General features: G+C 38.4%; 2 protein-coding genes across 2 annotated transcripts; both read left to right on the forward strand.

Moving 5' to 3' along the window:
• Positions 1 to 1,609: 1,609 nt before the first annotated feature.
• piga (phosphatidylinositol glycan anchor biosynthesis, class A) lies at positions 1,610 to 8,087 on the forward strand. Its single transcript, XM_046845856.1, has 7 exons — positions 1,610 to 1,745; positions 2,628 to 2,984; positions 4,026 to 4,458; positions 4,542 to 4,674; positions 6,841 to 6,973; positions 7,096 to 7,302; positions 7,406 to 8,087. The coding sequence occupies exons 2-7, from the start codon at positions 2,661 to 2,663 to the stop codon at positions 7,697 to 7,699; spliced, it is 1,524 nt and encodes a 507-aa protein (XP_046701812.1). The 5' UTR covers positions 1,610 to 1,745; positions 2,628 to 2,660; the 3' UTR covers positions 7,700 to 8,087.
• A 5,709-nt stretch (positions 8,088 to 13,796) lies between these two features.
• On the forward strand, positions 13,797 to 16,396 carry asb11 (ankyrin repeat and SOCS box containing 11). Its single transcript, XM_046845516.1, has 7 exons — positions 13,797 to 14,027; positions 14,306 to 14,385; positions 14,527 to 14,634; positions 14,729 to 14,879; positions 15,439 to 15,573; positions 15,836 to 16,021; positions 16,125 to 16,396. Exons 1-7 carry the CDS (start codon positions 13,931 to 13,933, stop codon positions 16,247 to 16,249), a joined length of 882 nt encoding a protein of 293 aa, XP_046701472.1. The 5' UTR covers positions 13,797 to 13,930; the 3' UTR covers positions 16,250 to 16,396.
• The last annotated feature ends 636 nt before the right edge of the window (positions 16,397 to 17,032 follow it).

Below are 17,032 nucleotides of genomic sequence, written 5' to 3' on the forward strand. Positions count from 1 at the left end.
GTAGAGTAGAATATTAAAATAGAAGAATAGTGTAAAGTAGAGTATAATACAGTAAAATAGAGTAGAGTGGTGTAGAGTAGAGTAGAGTAAAATAAAGTAGAATAGTAGAATAGTGTAAAGTAGAGTAGAGTCAAGTAGAATAGTAGAATAGTGTAAAGTAAAGTGGAATAGTAGAATAGTGTTAAGTAGAGTAAAGTAGAATAGTAGAGTAGTGTAAAGTAGAGTATAATACAGTAATGTAGAGTAAAGTATAATAATAGAATAGTGCAAATTAGAGTATAATTCAGTAAAGTAAAGTAAATAAAGTAGAATAGTAGAATAGTGTAAAGTAGAGTATAATACAGTAAAGTAGAGTGGAGTATAATACAGTAAAGTAGAGTACAGTAGAGTAAAATAGTAGAATAGTGTTGTATAAAGTAGAGTAGAGTAGAAGAATAGTGTAAAGTAGAGTACAGTAGAATAAAGTAGAATAGTGTAGAGTAGAGTAGAGTAGAGTAGAGTAGTAGTATTGTGTAAAGTAGAGTATAGTAAAGTAGAATAGTAGAATATTGTAAAGTAGAGTAGAGTAGAATAAAGTAAAGTAGAGTAGAATAGTGTAAAGTAGAGTAGAGTAGAGGGTACTTTATTAATCTCCAGGGAAATAGTTGTTGCCAAACATAAAAGCAACACTGAGCCTAAGCCTAACAATTCACTTAAACATGCTCATAAAACTTACAACATACCAGAACTAAGAACAAAAAGATAACATATAAGAATAAAAAATACACATGTAAATATACATATAACACTTTTTACAATTATTTACAGTCTAAAGTTTCTGTGCAGATTAACTGCATGAAAGTACATTACGTGTTGTCGGGTTTTAAACCGTATGTTAGATGTGTAATAAGTAGGCATGGTATTGTGTGCATAAAAACCATTAATGATTATTAATGATTCAAGTCTCGATGCATAACAACTGATACGATACATTAAAGAACATATGAAGCAGTTACCAATATGATGTGATACAATGCAGTGCGATTGATTTGATTCAACACAATGCGATTCAATGCAGTAGGATGCAGTTTAATATGGTACAGACAGTTCGCTTTTATTTCTTTGGTTCAGACAGAACGCAAATCATAAATATACTTAAATGCCTTCTGACTTCTAACGCATGCCCCTTTCACAAACAGTTCTTTCTAGTGGAAAAAATAGAATTAAATCAAACCAGATGATATTTTTCTATTCTGTCTTTAGGAAGATGCAGCTATACCTCTGCCATGTTAATCTATATTCTATGTGACTCTCAGGACACGCCTCGGTCTCCATAGTGTTGTGATACCTAATGTTCACGTAGCAGCAGTGGTGCTGAGAGAACGCGCTTGAGAAACAGTTTTCATCTACTAATAATTATATAGAAATATAGAAATATAGAAATATAGAAATATAGAAATATATATATATATATATATATATATATATATATATATATATATATATATTTTTTTTTTTTACCAATGCAAATATGTTAAAAACGACGCATCTCGATACAAATGGCAACTTGTATCCAATGCACTCTTTTTAAATCGATGCCTCGCAGTTCTGTAATTCCTGAGGAGCCCACTAGAGGGTAGTATGACACACTGAACTGAATTGTACTTCAGATAAGTTCGTGGTGAAGAAGAAATAAAGCCCTGATGGAGGAAATGGCTGCAGATTTCAATAATTAGTTGTGAAAGACGTATTTGAAGCGGAATCAGGTGTCGTATTGAGTTTTATAATATCATAGAACATTTCAGATATTTGCTCAGATGTTTAGAATCATTTAAAGTCATAATATCATGGGTTCTCATCTGTAGATCAGCTGTCAGTGGTTAGATTGTAGAAGTATCTGTCCTGACATTCAATATAATAATACTTAGATATTTTTGTGTTTTAGAGGTATCTTCTTTTCTTCTTTTTCTTTTGGCTGCTCCCATTAGGGGTCGCTACAGCAAATCATCTGTCTCCATACCCCCCTGTCCTCTACATCTGCCTCTTTCACACCAACTACCTGCATGTCTTCCTTCACCACATCCATAAACCTCCTCCTTGGTCTTCCTCTTTTTCTCCTACCTGGTGGCTCCATCCTCAGCATTCTCCTACTGATATACCCCATGTCCCTCCTCTGCACATGTCCAAACCAACTCAATCTCTCCTCCCTCACCTTGTCTCCAAAACGACCTACATGCGCTGTCCCTCTAATAAACTTATTTCTAATCTTGTCCATCATCATCATCACTCCCAACAAAAACCTGAATATCTTCAGCTCTGCTACCTCCAGCTCCACCTCCTGTCTTTTACTCAATGTCACTGTCTCTAATCCATACAACATCTCAGGTCTCACCACAGTCCTATAAACTTTCCCTTTCACTCTCACAGATACCCTACTATCACAAATCACTCCTTTTAGCTCCTGCCTGTTTTGTGTTTTAGGGGTATATGTGTAAAAAAAAAAAAAACTCTTTGTGTGGAGTTTAAAGTCAAAATTGGCATCATTTTAATTTAATTGCTTCTTCACAGCAACACAACAACCTTCATTAGAGTAAAACAAGACTCAATTTCATTCAATTTAAAACATATTCTTTGGATTTGCATTACAGCTCCTCCTACACTTTCCATGACCAGGCTTCAAAATGGGACAAAAAAGGAGAGGTAATATCCGGTCTCCTGTGTCCACTCCATCTGACACACACTCCTCCTCAGAGATCCCTCCTGACAAAAACTCCTCCAGCACTTCCAGCTGTCATGGATATCTGCAAAGCGGAAAGCACAGCATCTGCATGGTGTCCGACTTCTTTTACCCCAACATGGGTGGTGTGGAGAGCCACATCTACCAGCTCTCGCAGTGCCTCATAGAGAGGGGCCATAAAGTGGTGATAGTGACCCATGCGTATGGTGAACGCCGTGGAGTGCGTTATCTTACCAACGGTCTGAAGGTGTATTACCTTCCACTTCAGGTGTGTGAGTGAAAATATTTGATTGAAATATAAAGCAATCACTTTGGGTTTATTGCTGCAGTATGTCCTGTTTATTATAGCGTATTGATTTTATCACCTTAACCGTATACCGTAATTTCCGGACTATTAAGCGCACCCATATATAATTTGAATTTGAATTTGACAAAGATTTTTATTTTAAACATAAATAAGCCGCACCTGTTTATAAGCCGCAGTGTCTACACTGAAACTAATGAACTTTACACAGGCTTTAATGAAAGACAGTGTCTGTTACACGACTTGTATCTAAACAGTAGCCTACCAAGAAAGTCATTGTTCACTGTCTTCCTCCTTCCTTTCACAACAATTTCATCTTTTGGCATCGTCGCGCGTTTTAAAATCACCATCCGTGAAGCTTTTCTCACGATGCCGTGCAGCTCAGAACACAGGTGAAGTGTGTTTTTTCATGCCCGGTTGTTTTCAGCGTGACAAATGATTCGCATTTCCTGTAGACAGTCCGAGTGAGCGGCAGGTCAAACGTCAGAGGAACATCATCCATATTTATGATGTGGTGCTGCCCGATTCAGTGGGAGCGCGTCTGATTTAATATAAAGTGTTTTATTGGTTCACCTGAACCTGTTCCGCAATTTCATTGGTCTAATGTTATGGGGCTCAGTTTTTTTGTCTTGTTTGTGAAACCGGGAAAAACCCAGGAAAAATCCATAAATTAGCCGCTTCGTTGTTTAAGCCGCAGGGTTCAAAGAGTGGGGAAAAAAGTAGCGGCTTATAGTCCGGAAAATACGGTATTTGAATAGCAATCCTAGAAATTGGATAAGCAAAGTTTGAGATCCCCCTAGCTAGAGAACGTGCTGAGAATAAACTATCTGAAAGCATCTTTACACAAGTACTGGTCTTACATGTGTCTAAGAAGCAGTGAGTTTTGAATAAGTGTTGTGTGTGTCAATGTTATGCCAAGGAACTAAGTAAAACATGCCATATAGTCCTTCATCTGAGGAGCAAAACATCGTTCGTGAAAAGTTGATCATTCTTTTTTCCCTCTAGGTGATGTATAACCAATCCACAGCCACCACCTGCTTCCACAGCCTGCCTCTGCTCAGGTGTGTGTTCGTGCGTGAGCGCATCACTGTGGTGCATGCCCACAGCTCCTTCTCCTCTATGGCCCATGACGCTCTGTTCCATGCCAAGACCATGGGCCTCAACACCATGTTCACCGACCACTCGCTTTTCGGATTCGCTGACCTCAGCTCTGTTCTGACCAATAAACTGCTTACTGTGTCTCTGTGTGACACCAACCACATCGTATGCGTGTCCTACACCAGCAAGGAGAACACTGTGTTGAGAGCTGCCCTCGACCCCTACATCGTCTCCGTCATCCCCAATGCGGTCGACCCTACCGATTTCACACCTGACCCCGGTCGCCGTGACGATAACAAGATAACCATTGTTGTAGTAAGCCGGTTGGTCTACAGGAAAGGTAGGCGGAGCTTGATGAAATAGTGGACTTTTATAATGTGTGCAATAAGTGTTTGAATGATTTGGCCATCACTATGTTTTTAGGAATCGATCTGCTAGGTGGAATAATTCCAGAGCTGTGTGCCAAATATCCAGATCTCTGCTTTCTGATTGGTGGAGAAGGTCCTAAGCGCCTGGTTCTGGAAGAGGTTAGAGAGAAATATCAGCTTCATGAACGGTAAGAAAGTCTTACCTTATGTTCCCTCGCTTTATTTACTATTCTGTTGTTCAGGTTTCAGGTCGCTTCATATTTCCTTCAGAAGTTCATCTAGATCAACAAGCATATGTGGAGTTAGCAAGGAAGGGAGGAGTTTGAAGTGGTTCAGGGCAGTGGGGACTGGATTTGAAGTGGTTCAGGGCAGTGGGGACTGGATTTGAAGTGGTTCAGGGCAGTGGGGACTGGATTTAAAGTGGTTCAGGGCAGTGGGGACTGGATTTGAAGTGGTTCAGGGAAGTGGGGACTGGGGAATGTATTTGAAGTGGTTCAGGGCAGTGGGGACTGGGGAATGTATTTGAAGTGGTTTAGGGCAGTGGGGACTGGATTTGAAGTGGTTTAGGGCAGTGGGGACTGGATTTGAAGTGGTTTAGGGCAGTGGGGACTGGATTTGAAGTGGTTCAGGGCAGTGGGGACTGGATTTGAAGTGGTTCAGGGCAGTGGGGACTGGGAACTGGATTTGAAGTGGTTCAGGGCAGTGGGGACTGGATTTAAAGTGGTTCAGGGCAGTGGGGACTGGATTTGAAGTGGTTCAGGGCAGTGGGGACTGGATTTGAAGTGGTTCAGGGCAGTGGGGACTGGATTTAAAGTGGTTCAGGGCAGTGGGGACTGGATTTGAAGTGGTTCAGGGAAGTGGGGACTGGGGAATGTATTTGAAGTGGTTCAGGGCAGTGGGGACTGGGGAATGTATTTGAAGTGGTTTAGGGCAGTGGGGACTGGATTTGAAGTGGTTTAGGGCAGTGGGGACTGGATTTGAAGTGGTTTAGGGCAGTGGGGACTGGATTTGAAGTGGTTCAGGGCAGTGGGGACTGGATTTGAAGTGGTTCAGGGCAGTGGGGACTGGGAACTGGATTTGAAGTGGTTCAGGGCAGTGGGGACTGGATTTTAAGTGGTTCAGGGCAGTGGGGACTGGATTTTAAGTGGTTCAGGGCAGTGGGGACTGGGAACTGGATTTGAAGTGGTTCAGGACAGTGGGCACTGGATTTGAAGTGGTTCAGGGCAGTGAGGACTGGGAACTGGATTTGAAGTGGTTCAGGGCAGTGGGGACTGGGGACTTGATTTGAAGTGGTTCAGGGCAGTGGGGACTGGGGACTTGATTTGAAATGGTTCAGGGCAGTGAGGACTGGGGACTGGATTTGAAGTGGTTCAGGGCAGTGGAGACTGGGGAATGTATTTGAAGTGGTACAGGGCAGTGGGGACTGGGGACTTGATTTGAAATGGTTCAGGGCAGTGGGGACTGGGGAATGTATTTGAAGTGGTTCAGGGCAGTTGATTTGAAATTTGTATTAGTCAAAAAATGCAGTGCAAATTATCATGCATGTTATTTCATGTTACTAATATAATATTGTGAAGTTTATTGTCCTGTGTTGAATCACTGGCTGTCATATAGAGGTACTATATGGACAAAAGTATTGGGATGTCATCTGTGGTTCTTTCCCAAACTGTTTTAACAAACTTGGAAGCACACAATTGTGTAGGATGTTTTTGCATGTAATTAGAGTAAATTTTTCATTCAATCGAACTAAGAGATCCAAGCCTGTTCCAGCATGACAATACCTCTGTGCACAAAACCAGTTCTATGAAGATATGGTATACGTGGGTTGGAGTGGAAGATCTCGAGTGGACTGCTATAGAGCCCTGACCTCAACCTTTCCGAACACCTTTGGGATGAATTGGAAGACTGGATAGACTTTACTAACACTCTTGTGGCTGAATGAGCACAAATCTAGAAATCACAATCACACTCAGTAATCTAGTGAAACACAGTAAATTGGGACTACATGTGGAATGAGATGTTCAAAAAGCACATAGTCCACAAACTTTTGTTCGTATAGTGTATATGAGTATAAACCTATGTATAGGTCTGTATACCCATATACCCAAGTATTATTTAGTTATATTAATATTAATATTATTTATTACTTTAAAAATGTCTGTTTTTGAGAAAGAAAAAGTAAAATAATCCAGAGTTGTTAGTTTTATGGAATGCATGTCTGGTTCTTTCATGGTTCAGCTTTTCAGCACTATGAAAATGGAGGCAACTTCACCCCACACATAATACATATTAGATTCATTAGAGTAGAATATTAGACACTATGTGTGTGGGCATAATGTGTTTTGTGTCCCAAGGGTACGTCTTCTAGGTGCTCTAGATCACAAGGATGTACGGGACGTACTTGTACAAGGTCATATTTTCTTGAACACATCACTAACTGAAGCCTTCTGCATGGCCATAGTTGAGGGAGCCAGCTGTGGCCTACAGGTCAGTGGGTTTGTTTTTTGTTTTGTTTTTAATTATTTACTTGTTTGCTGCATAGGCTTTAAACCTGGACTTTGATTCAGGGATGTAAAATGCTTGCAAACATTGTTTGTGTTTGTGTTTAGGTGGTGAGCACTCGTGTTGGAGGTATACCAGAGGTTCTCCCTGATGAGTTGGTGACCCTGTGTGAGCCGACAGTCAGCTCCCTTTGTGATGGCTTAGAAAAGGTCATCACCAGACAACGTGAAGGCAAAGTGCCCCCTCCTGCAGCCATCCACCGTCAGGTCCAACATCTGTACACCTGGAGAAATGTGGCTGAGCGCACAGAAAAGGTGCGTGTACACCCGAGTCGCATTTTGTAATGGTTGTGGGAATATCTTGATTTCTGAGAGTGCATTATGAGGCATATTACATAAATGGTATGTGTGTCGGTAGGTATACGACCAGGCATGCAGGCAGCCAGTCCTGCCCTTACCGGCTCGCCTGCGGAGACTACGCTCTCACTGCGGCGCTGTCGCTGGCTCGATATTCTCCTTTGTCGCCGTCATCAACTTCCTCTTCCTTCTATTCCTGCAGTGGCTCTACCCCAGTCACCTCATTGATGTTGCCATGGACGCGACTGGGCCGGGTAGTCATTGGGGGCATGGTTTTGGGAAGGAAGAGAGCAAATACACGGATGCAGTACGGCATGATGTCGCAGATAGAAGACGTTTCAAATGTAAAAAATAGGTCCATCTTTTGAAATTTAGGGCCACGATTCAAACCACCAGAGACTTTAATCAAGTGCTCTGACTCTACCTGTTTACACTCCACTGAAGAGTGACTGATGCAGCTGTACTGAACTATTTTCTTCCACAAAGAAATCCGCCGTGGTTATCGTCTTAGTCAAAAGGATTCGCACCATTCATTTTGATTTTGCAAAACATTGTAACATGCTGTAGTCATTTTGTTTTTGAAAAAATAACGTACTCTGATTAACCAAAATGTTGTGTTCCGCTTTATCTTTTTTTTTGTTTGTTTCATATTATGCACAAAATGTATTTCTATGTCATAGCCTCCCCTCACCCACCAGATTTTGTTCAGTTCTTCAATATTGAAACATCTAGTTTTTGCTTTATTATTAGTGTCATTTATTCAACTTTAATAAGTGCTGTATTCTGAGCACGGTCAAGTTGGAATAACATGGAGCAATCTATGATAGATGGATAGATTGATGGATGGTTGGTTAGTTGGTTAGTTAATTGATTAGTTAATTAGGTTTCTGTCTACTCCCAATGCTTCACAGCTGACTTTCTCAACTTACCCTGTAAACCAGCTATTGGCATGTTTACCAAATTGCCCGTGTTTTTTGCACACAAAAGTGCAAAACATTTAAGCTAATTATCTTGGTAGGTATTTATTGTGCGAAAAAGAAAAACTGTTGACAGCTGTTCAGTTTATGAGAGCTATTATTAATTAATGTAATAACCATCATTTTAAATAGTGTATATGACATATTTTGGATATAACATATTATGTGTGTTTTGACACACATTTTACTTTTTTTTTCTTTATTTACCTTTACTGTGATATAGCATTCAGCTACAATTGACCTAAAAACAAAAAAAGAAATGTTTTAGCCTTTTATAACTGTGTGACTATGCTTACTATTAACCAGTCACATTTAATCTCCTTATTTAAAAGTAATTATTATTCTATACCACCAGTGACCATCGGAATTAAATAATATAATGTTTTCTTTTTTATTTATTTTTTTATATCTGCACATTAATGGAGAGAGATATTCTTGGCTACAAATCGAATGGGAGGCCAATATAAAAAATCTTATTTAAACATTAAACTTGCAGTGTCAGGAAAGTGATCACATCATAAATTATATTTTAACATGTGTATGTGTATCACATGCAGGATTGACATTAAAATCCTTTTGATCTATGCAGAACCACAAACTCCTGGTCCAGGGAACATCTCCATTGCACAGTTTCACACAGTACACATGGGCTGCAGACTAATTTATTAAACATTTACAATTTCCCCACTAATGTCCATTAAACATTGGGCATTGTCCCAAAGCAGCTTTACATAGATAAATAGGGTATACATTTTCTTATTTATAAGTTTAGTGCCTATAATTTTATTCCTTATGAGTGAGCCAGTGGTGACAAATTGCAATAAAAAAAAGAGATGATATGAGGAATAAACCTTGAGAGGAACCAGACTCAAAACCGAACCAATCCTAGGAGATTTGGATGAGGTTTGGATCGGGCAAGCGGGTGTTTGCTTGGTGGATGTTCATCTGCTATTTCATTCGAGATAGAGAGATTGCTGTACATAAATCATATATAAATCATGCTATTTATTGCTATTTTAATTATTTAACCGTATTATTAGCAATATATGAAAGCATTGTGTGAGATATGAAGATCCACTGGGTTGGAAAATACTGTTTTTCTTGTTTTCTTGATCATTTAAGATGATTACAGAGATTCACCATTGGACCACAGGAATGTTGGCATTTAGAAATACAGGAACATGTCTCATCTTTTCACTGTGGCCTTGTAACTTGTAAAACCAAAAAAAGCAACAATCAGCGGTACATCTTTCACCACCATTTTTACACAAATGTTTAGGTTTCTGATTGTAGGAATAAAATTGATATTTAGATTGCAATAGAAATACTGATTAAGAAGGAGACGCTCGTCCGTAATCATCTCGAAAACACTGGTGAAGCTTCTCAAACTCTGCCCTAATCTGGTGCTCTGTGTTTTGGGCCTGAATCTGTAAAAAAAAAAAAAAAAGTGAAAAATCTAATTAAATACAAGTTAGTGGAATGATGCAAAATGTATTGATAGTATTAATATTATTCCTTCTAACCTTTATGTGTTCTGCCGTCTGACTCCACTTCAGTTTAAAGTATTTAAAGATCCTCGGTTTTCTCTGTAGTGGCATTAATGCAGTTTTAAGCTCCTCCTGAAACAAATCGGTTTTTCCGATTTTCCTATTTTATTTTACGCCCTGTTATCTCAGCTTAGCAGTCTGTTATCACTGCACACTGTCGACTATATTATTTCAATGGTGTAAGAAATTAAACCCTTGGTATTTAGAGACATTAATGTTCTCAAGGTTGCAAATCAGATAAAAGGACAATAATCCATCTGGTAAAGTTATCGTCACGTTCTGCAGACATACTGCAGTCTTTAGGTAATTACAGCTACAAAATTAGACCAAAGGTTCCTGGTTGTTTGATTCTATGAGCTAAAGGTTTTCCCCTATGATGTCAACAGGATGGAAGGTTGATGTTTCGTCATGCCAGAGAGTGGAAGATATACACTAAATAGAAGATATACACTTTTCTATCTTTTAATCTTTTAAAATTATAAAAATAGAATGAAATGTTTCTGTTTCTGTTTTTAAAGTGAAGAATTATTATAGACATATCCTTATAGTTGTACAATTCAAGTTCTCTGTTTCTAATTAAATTACAACAGAAATTTAGCTGTAATGAAAATTTTTCTATAGGCAAAGCTAATAAAAGCATTTTCACATGTATATTTTTCTACTGTTTTTCTTATTAAATCACCGAGAGACTGGAGACTGTAAGGTGTTGGCAGGGGACAGTGTAGCTAGACAGCATCAGATGGTGGTCTGTAGAATGGTTCTGAGGTGAAGAAGAAGAGAAGGAGAGTGAGGACTGAAAGAAGAATAAGATGGTGGAAACTGAAGGATGAAGACTGTAGTGTGAGGTTCAGGGAAGAGGTCAGACAGGGGCTCGGTGGTGGTGAAGAGGTGCTGGATGATTGGGTAACTACTGCTGAAGTGATGAGGGAGACAGCTATAAAGGTACTTGGTGTGACATCTGGAAATAGAAAGGAAGACAAAAAGACATGGTGGTGGAATGAGGAAGTGCAGGAGAGCATAAGGAGAAAGAGGTTAACAAAACAGAATTGGGATAGACAGAGTGATGAGAAAAGTAGACAGGAGTACAAGGAGATGTGGCAGCAGGTAAAGAGGGATGTGGCGAAAGCCAAGGAAAAGGCATATGAGGAGCTGTATGAGAAGTTGGACACTAAGGAAGGAGAAAAGGATTTATACAGATTGGCCAGGCAGAGGGACCGAGCTGGGAAGGATGTGCTGCAAGTAAGAGCAATAAAGAACTGCAGACTCCTGTCTCAGACTCAGCACTTCCTTAATAGGAGGGATTTTAGACACACTGTTTGCCTGGTTACATTCATCATTTGCCAACAGCAGATAACACATTATTATATTATTATATACAGGTTAACTACCTGCAACTGTGTGTCTAAACAAATTATCCACTGTTTTTTTTTAAGATATATTCTTGAAGAGCCAGTTTGTACACTGAATTTTTCCTTCTATTCATTATTTCTGTCTGTCTATAATTCAGGCCTGCTTGGCTAGACTCTTTGCACAGTCGGAATAGCGGCACTTTTCAGAAACTCTTAGCAATCTGGTTAGTATGTTTATATCAACTATAGCAGCACGGAGAAATCTAACAACATTAAAGCTCAGGGAGTGAATCTGTGAATCTGACTTTCCAGAGCTTACCCAAACATTTAATCTCAGTGGTGTGACAACAGGGAGTTGGAAATGAATAAGAAAGAATAATAGAATAAATGTTTTGGGAGTTAGAAGCAGACAGAGGAAAATACAGCAAAGCCCAAATAATAAATAAATTAATGAATTAAGTAATCTTCAACAGAATCCCATAACCACTGTCTCTTATCTAAACTATGCACCAGGATAAAAAAACTGTTCTTCATTCACTTTGGTTCAAGATTTCAGTTAATTATTGTCATGGACCAGAGACTGATTGGGAAATGAGCCATGGTTTTATGTTTTTTTTTAAGTTTGATTTCCTGACTTGACAAAGATTTAACAAAACCTGACCAACCCCCATCCAATAGCAATATAGTTTTAAATTTCATATAGTATATTGTTGATATTAAAGTGTGTTTTGTGTTCTCCACAGCTAATTAATTTTGAATAATTTCGAAAAAGAAAATGTAAAAATCCAACATATTATATTAAATAACATTGAAAGAAAAAATTCCCCTTCAAACTCAAAAGTGCAAACTTAAAATAGTGAGCCAAAGATTTCATGCAGATGGCTGTTATTTGTGCATGATGTCAATAAAGTGAGAGTGTTGTTGGACCATCCATTAATAACAAATAACACAGTAGAATAAAAGGGCTTTTTGTAGAATGTGAGCCAGATTCTGACTCCCATAAAAAATATTCAGGAAATCTTCATGCATTAGTGCTACTAAATGAATAGTGTTCTATTAAGCACAATGGAAACTTTTACAGAAAATGAATCAGAGTTTGAATTATAAAATATTATCAATAAAAGTGAGGGGTTTTTTTTGTGGAGACATGTCACAATAATTACAATGGTCCTAATTTTAGATTGAGTTCAGATTTTAACACTCAAGGACCACGAATGAACTTTCAACTTTAAAGGAATGTTATTCTGACCTTTTTTTTTTTTGCAAAGTAAGGCAAAAAAGTATTGTATTAATAAACAGTTGTTTCTCCGGCATGCAACAGTGAGCCATGTCTAATCACATAATACATTGATTTATGTTTTAGGGAGAAAAACCCATTAAAACCTTTTTATCAATGTGCTAATCCAAAAATTCTCTCAAAATCCAAAAATTAACAAAAACTAACAAAAAAAACACAAACTTATGCCATTAACCACTACAATGTTTAGCAGGGATGAGAATTAATTATTTTAATTTTAAGTTCAAATCTTTAATTTGACTGTATGTCCGAATTCTGAAGCAGAAGAAAGCAAGAAGCATTTTATAAATTTTATTTTATAAATCAACCTGACACCTTGTCAAAGTGTTAAAATGCTTTTTTCTATTCATGCAGTTACCTTTAAACTTGGTTTAAGTGTATGTAGGGACCTCATGTTATCAACCATTTGGTATGGTAGAGGAAAATTTCACCTTAGTTTATATTCCCTGTTTTTCCATGTATTTATCTGTACAGTTATGTACAAAACCATGTTTAAAAAAAACGGTCTCCCAATGTGTTTACGCATTCAGGATTATAAAATGTGCATGTTCTTGATATATTGACTCAAAGTAAACACTAATAAGTGCTGTCATATACCTGACTTGCTCATAGTGATTATTTACGAATATAATATTTGTGAAAATATTAGATTTGAGTTTTATCCATATACTTTCTTCTTGAAAAAAAAGAAAGTTATTCAAATAAAGTGCAGATTGTTAGCAAAGAGAAGTTGAGTTAGTTTGAAAGATAATGGCCAGGGTGTGACATACAGGACAATAAGACCCAAACATGGGTCACATTCTCAGACACTGCAGATACTCTCCATTCAAGGTTACAAAGAGGAGCCTCATTAACACACTGTTCTCACCTTGACTGAATGCCTTCACACACACAAACTATTCACACATTTCCTCCAAACTTGGACACAGTATTGGGCAGTGAATTGTTTAAATGTTTATGTAAATAGATTGAAAGAAATGTACATTTAAAATGCACTCGATTTGGAAGCACCTAGTTTATATTTAAGGAGGTTCTCCCTTTATTAAAGTCGAACATGTTATTTTGCATTGTTGTGTAATAGGTGTATGTGGTGGTGGTGGTGGTGTGTGTGTGTGTGTGTGTGTGTGTGTGTGTGTGTGTGTGTGTGTGTGTGTGTGTGTGTGTGTGAGGGTAGGTGTGTTTCCAGAAACTTTGTCACATTATTATGTAGAAGAGCTGTGCTGCAGTGGGGGAAGCTGGGGAGACTGATGTGTGTATTTGCATAATAAGTGGTAGGAGGTACAGTTTTGTCATGTGGGAGTATGTTATGCTCTGAAGGCCATATAACTTGGCAAGCAATGTCTCACTGAACTGAACATGTTAGATCTTTGATTCAGCAAGACACAAGTTAACCTTTGTAACAAGAAGTCTAAAAGGATGGCTGCTGCCCAGGCTGAATTGTGTGTTTGGAATGAACCGTGGCAGCAAGTTTTTCAGGTCTATGGAGGACGGGTGTGTAACACACTCATGGAAGGTGAGTTTTGTTTTTGTTTTTTTAATTGAAAGATACAGTTTAATGGATGTTTACATTGTGTGCATTCCAAATATCTTTTGGGATTTATGAGGGATGGCTTTCACAAGGAGAAAAAAAACTAATAAAAAAGGAAAAAAGAGTTTTCTTTGTTTATACCATAATAATATATAATAATGATATAATGGTAATGGTATATAATAATAATACCAATTAAAGACAGTCAGAAAGACAATAAGTCTAACATAAGTGTTTTTGTTTTTTGCACCTTGTGTTTTAAGGTTCCTGGGCAGACAGAACTCCTCTCCATGATGCAGCTTTACAGGGCCGCCTTCTTCCACTTAAGAGTCTCCTATCCCAGGTACAGCATACCACACAAAGAAAAACTCGAAACCCTATAAAGTCTATAAATCCACATTACACACGTGAATTGTTAATTCATTTACAAAAAGCCTGTGTGAGTAATGTATTTAACAGTGGACCAATGCTTGTGTTTGCACAGGGCATGCAGGTCGGTGTGGTCACACTGGATGGCATCACTCCATTACATGAGGCCTGTCTAGGGGGTCATGTTTCCTGCGCTAAACTTCTGCTGGAACATGGGGCTGATGTATGTTTTGAAATTCCTGCATATGTAATTCTCATAAATACATATGCTTGCATGTAAATAAGCGATTATTTATGTGTGTGTGTGTTTTGCTCAGGCTAACGCTGTGTCTCTTGAAGGAGCCACACCGCTCTTAAACGCATGCTTCAGTGGTAACACTGCTCTTCTACGACTCCTTCTGAAGCATAGCTCCGTCCATCACCCAGCTCACCTGCGTAACTCACCGATCCACTTTGCTGCAAAGCAAGGTGTGCTCATTCACCTCACTACACTGTTTTTATTGTTCTTATTATGACTAGTACTGTCCAAAATACGTATACAGGCATCAAAGATAGAAGTTTTGATATTGTTTTGATCTGAGGCAAATAAGAAGTAAATTTCTCTCGACATTTGGCGAACGCAAACATAGAACCTTTATTATTCTGTAAACTGAAATACCGTTTGGTTCTTAATTATATCAGGGTTTATATTTTCTAAAAACAAACTCTTAATCTTGTGATATAAAAGCTAAATGATAAACTTATCAGAGAAAGACATAATGAAACAGACATATATGTTTGTCAGTATGTTTTTTCAACTGTATTCTCTGAATATTTCTCTAAAATAGAAAGTTTTTCCTAAACAAATTAATATTGATAAGATTAGACATTTCATGTTTATATCCAACCACAAAAAAAAACAATATCCAGATCTTCTAGCTGACCTTCAGTTCCCGAATTACGATGCAGTTTAAGTTTATTACTAAATAAATTTATGCACCAAAATGTTTAGATACATCATGTGAAACAGAGTGTGATTATGTTTCAGGTCACACAGATTGTGTGGAGTTGCTGCTGTCTTGTGGAATGGACGTTGATATGGAGTTGGAGGAAGTAGGCACGCCGCTTTACTGTGCGTGTGAAACCAGGAGCACAGAGTGTGTAGAGAAACTTCTGATCTTGGGTCAGTAGACACACAAATTGACTCACACACACAGGCACCATGGAAACACATGACTATATAGATGTTTAACTATATTCATTCTTGCTTTTACTGTGGTTTTTGAAGATCTTCCTGGTTGGTGTAGCTCTGCACTTCAGACTATATTAACATTTAATAAATAATAATAAGTAGGAAAATATAAATAAACATTTGCTCCAAGGGTGTGATGATTTAGCTAAAAATGGAGGCTATTGTTACAATGTGTTATATCATATTGGCTTAGGTGCTAATGTGCAGTGTGGCCGTGGCCTTGACACTCCACTGCACGCTGCAGTTCGAGTGAGTGGAAACATGGAGGTGGCCTTGTTGCTGGAACATGGGGCTGAAAGGAAGTGTAGCAATTCAGAAGGCAAGACACCACTGGATCTGGCTACAGACAACAGCATCCAGCATCTACTGCAAACAGCAGGCAAGAGAACATCTGCAAAACATTATAACAGTTGTAGTAAACACGAAAGCTCTTTTTTTAATACCTAATTGTTATTTATATTTATTTGTGTCTTGTGTTGTAGGTCCATGGTCTCTGTCACACATGAGCCGGTTGTGCATTCGTCGTTCTTTGGGCCAAAAAAGACTGAACAGAGCCAGAGTTCTTCAGTTACCACGCAGTCTACACACTTATATTCTGTATCAGTAACACACATACACACATCGGATGTTTACTGGACAAACAACACAGATTACACAATTATATACAGACACTGACAAATCTGTAGGAACCAGTTTTCTGAATATGAGTATATGAATATAATTTGTTGTAAATAAATTCTTTATTTTTAATTAATACTGGTTTGTTACATCTGTTTGAGAAAATAATGCTTTATAACAACACCAATAATAATAATAATAATGATAAAAAATAATCTTCTTCTTCTTCTTTCGGCTGCTCCCATTAGGGGTCGCCACAGCGGATCATCCGTCTCCATACCCCCCTGTCCTCTACATCTGCCTCTTTCACACCAACTACCTGCATGTCTTCCCTCACCACATCCATGAACCTCCTCCTTGGCCTTCCTCTTTTCCTCCTTCCTGGTGGCTCCATCTTCAGCATTCTTCTACCAATATAATTCATGTCCCTTCTCTGCACATGTCCAAACCATCTCAATCTTGCCTCCCTTACCTTGTCACCAAAACATCCTACATGCGCTGTCCTTCTAATAAACTCATTTCTAATCTTGTCCATCCTCGTCACTCCCAACGAAAACCTCAACATCTTCAGCTCTGCTACCTCCAGCTCTGCCTCCTGCCTTTTACTCAATGCCACTGTCTCTAATCCATACAACATCGCAGGTCTCACCACAGTCCTATAAACTTTCCCTTTCATTCTTGCAGATACCCTACTATCACAAATCACTCCTGTCACTCTTCTCCACCCACTCCACCCTGCCTGCACTCTTTTCTTTACTTCTGTAACACACTC

The sequence above is a fragment of the Silurus meridionalis genome, chromosome 3, assembly GCF_014805685.1.
Source record: "Silurus meridionalis isolate SWU-2019-XX chromosome 3, ASM1480568v1, whole genome shotgun sequence".
NCBI lineage: Eukaryota > Metazoa > Chordata > Actinopteri > Siluriformes > Siluridae > Silurus > Silurus meridionalis.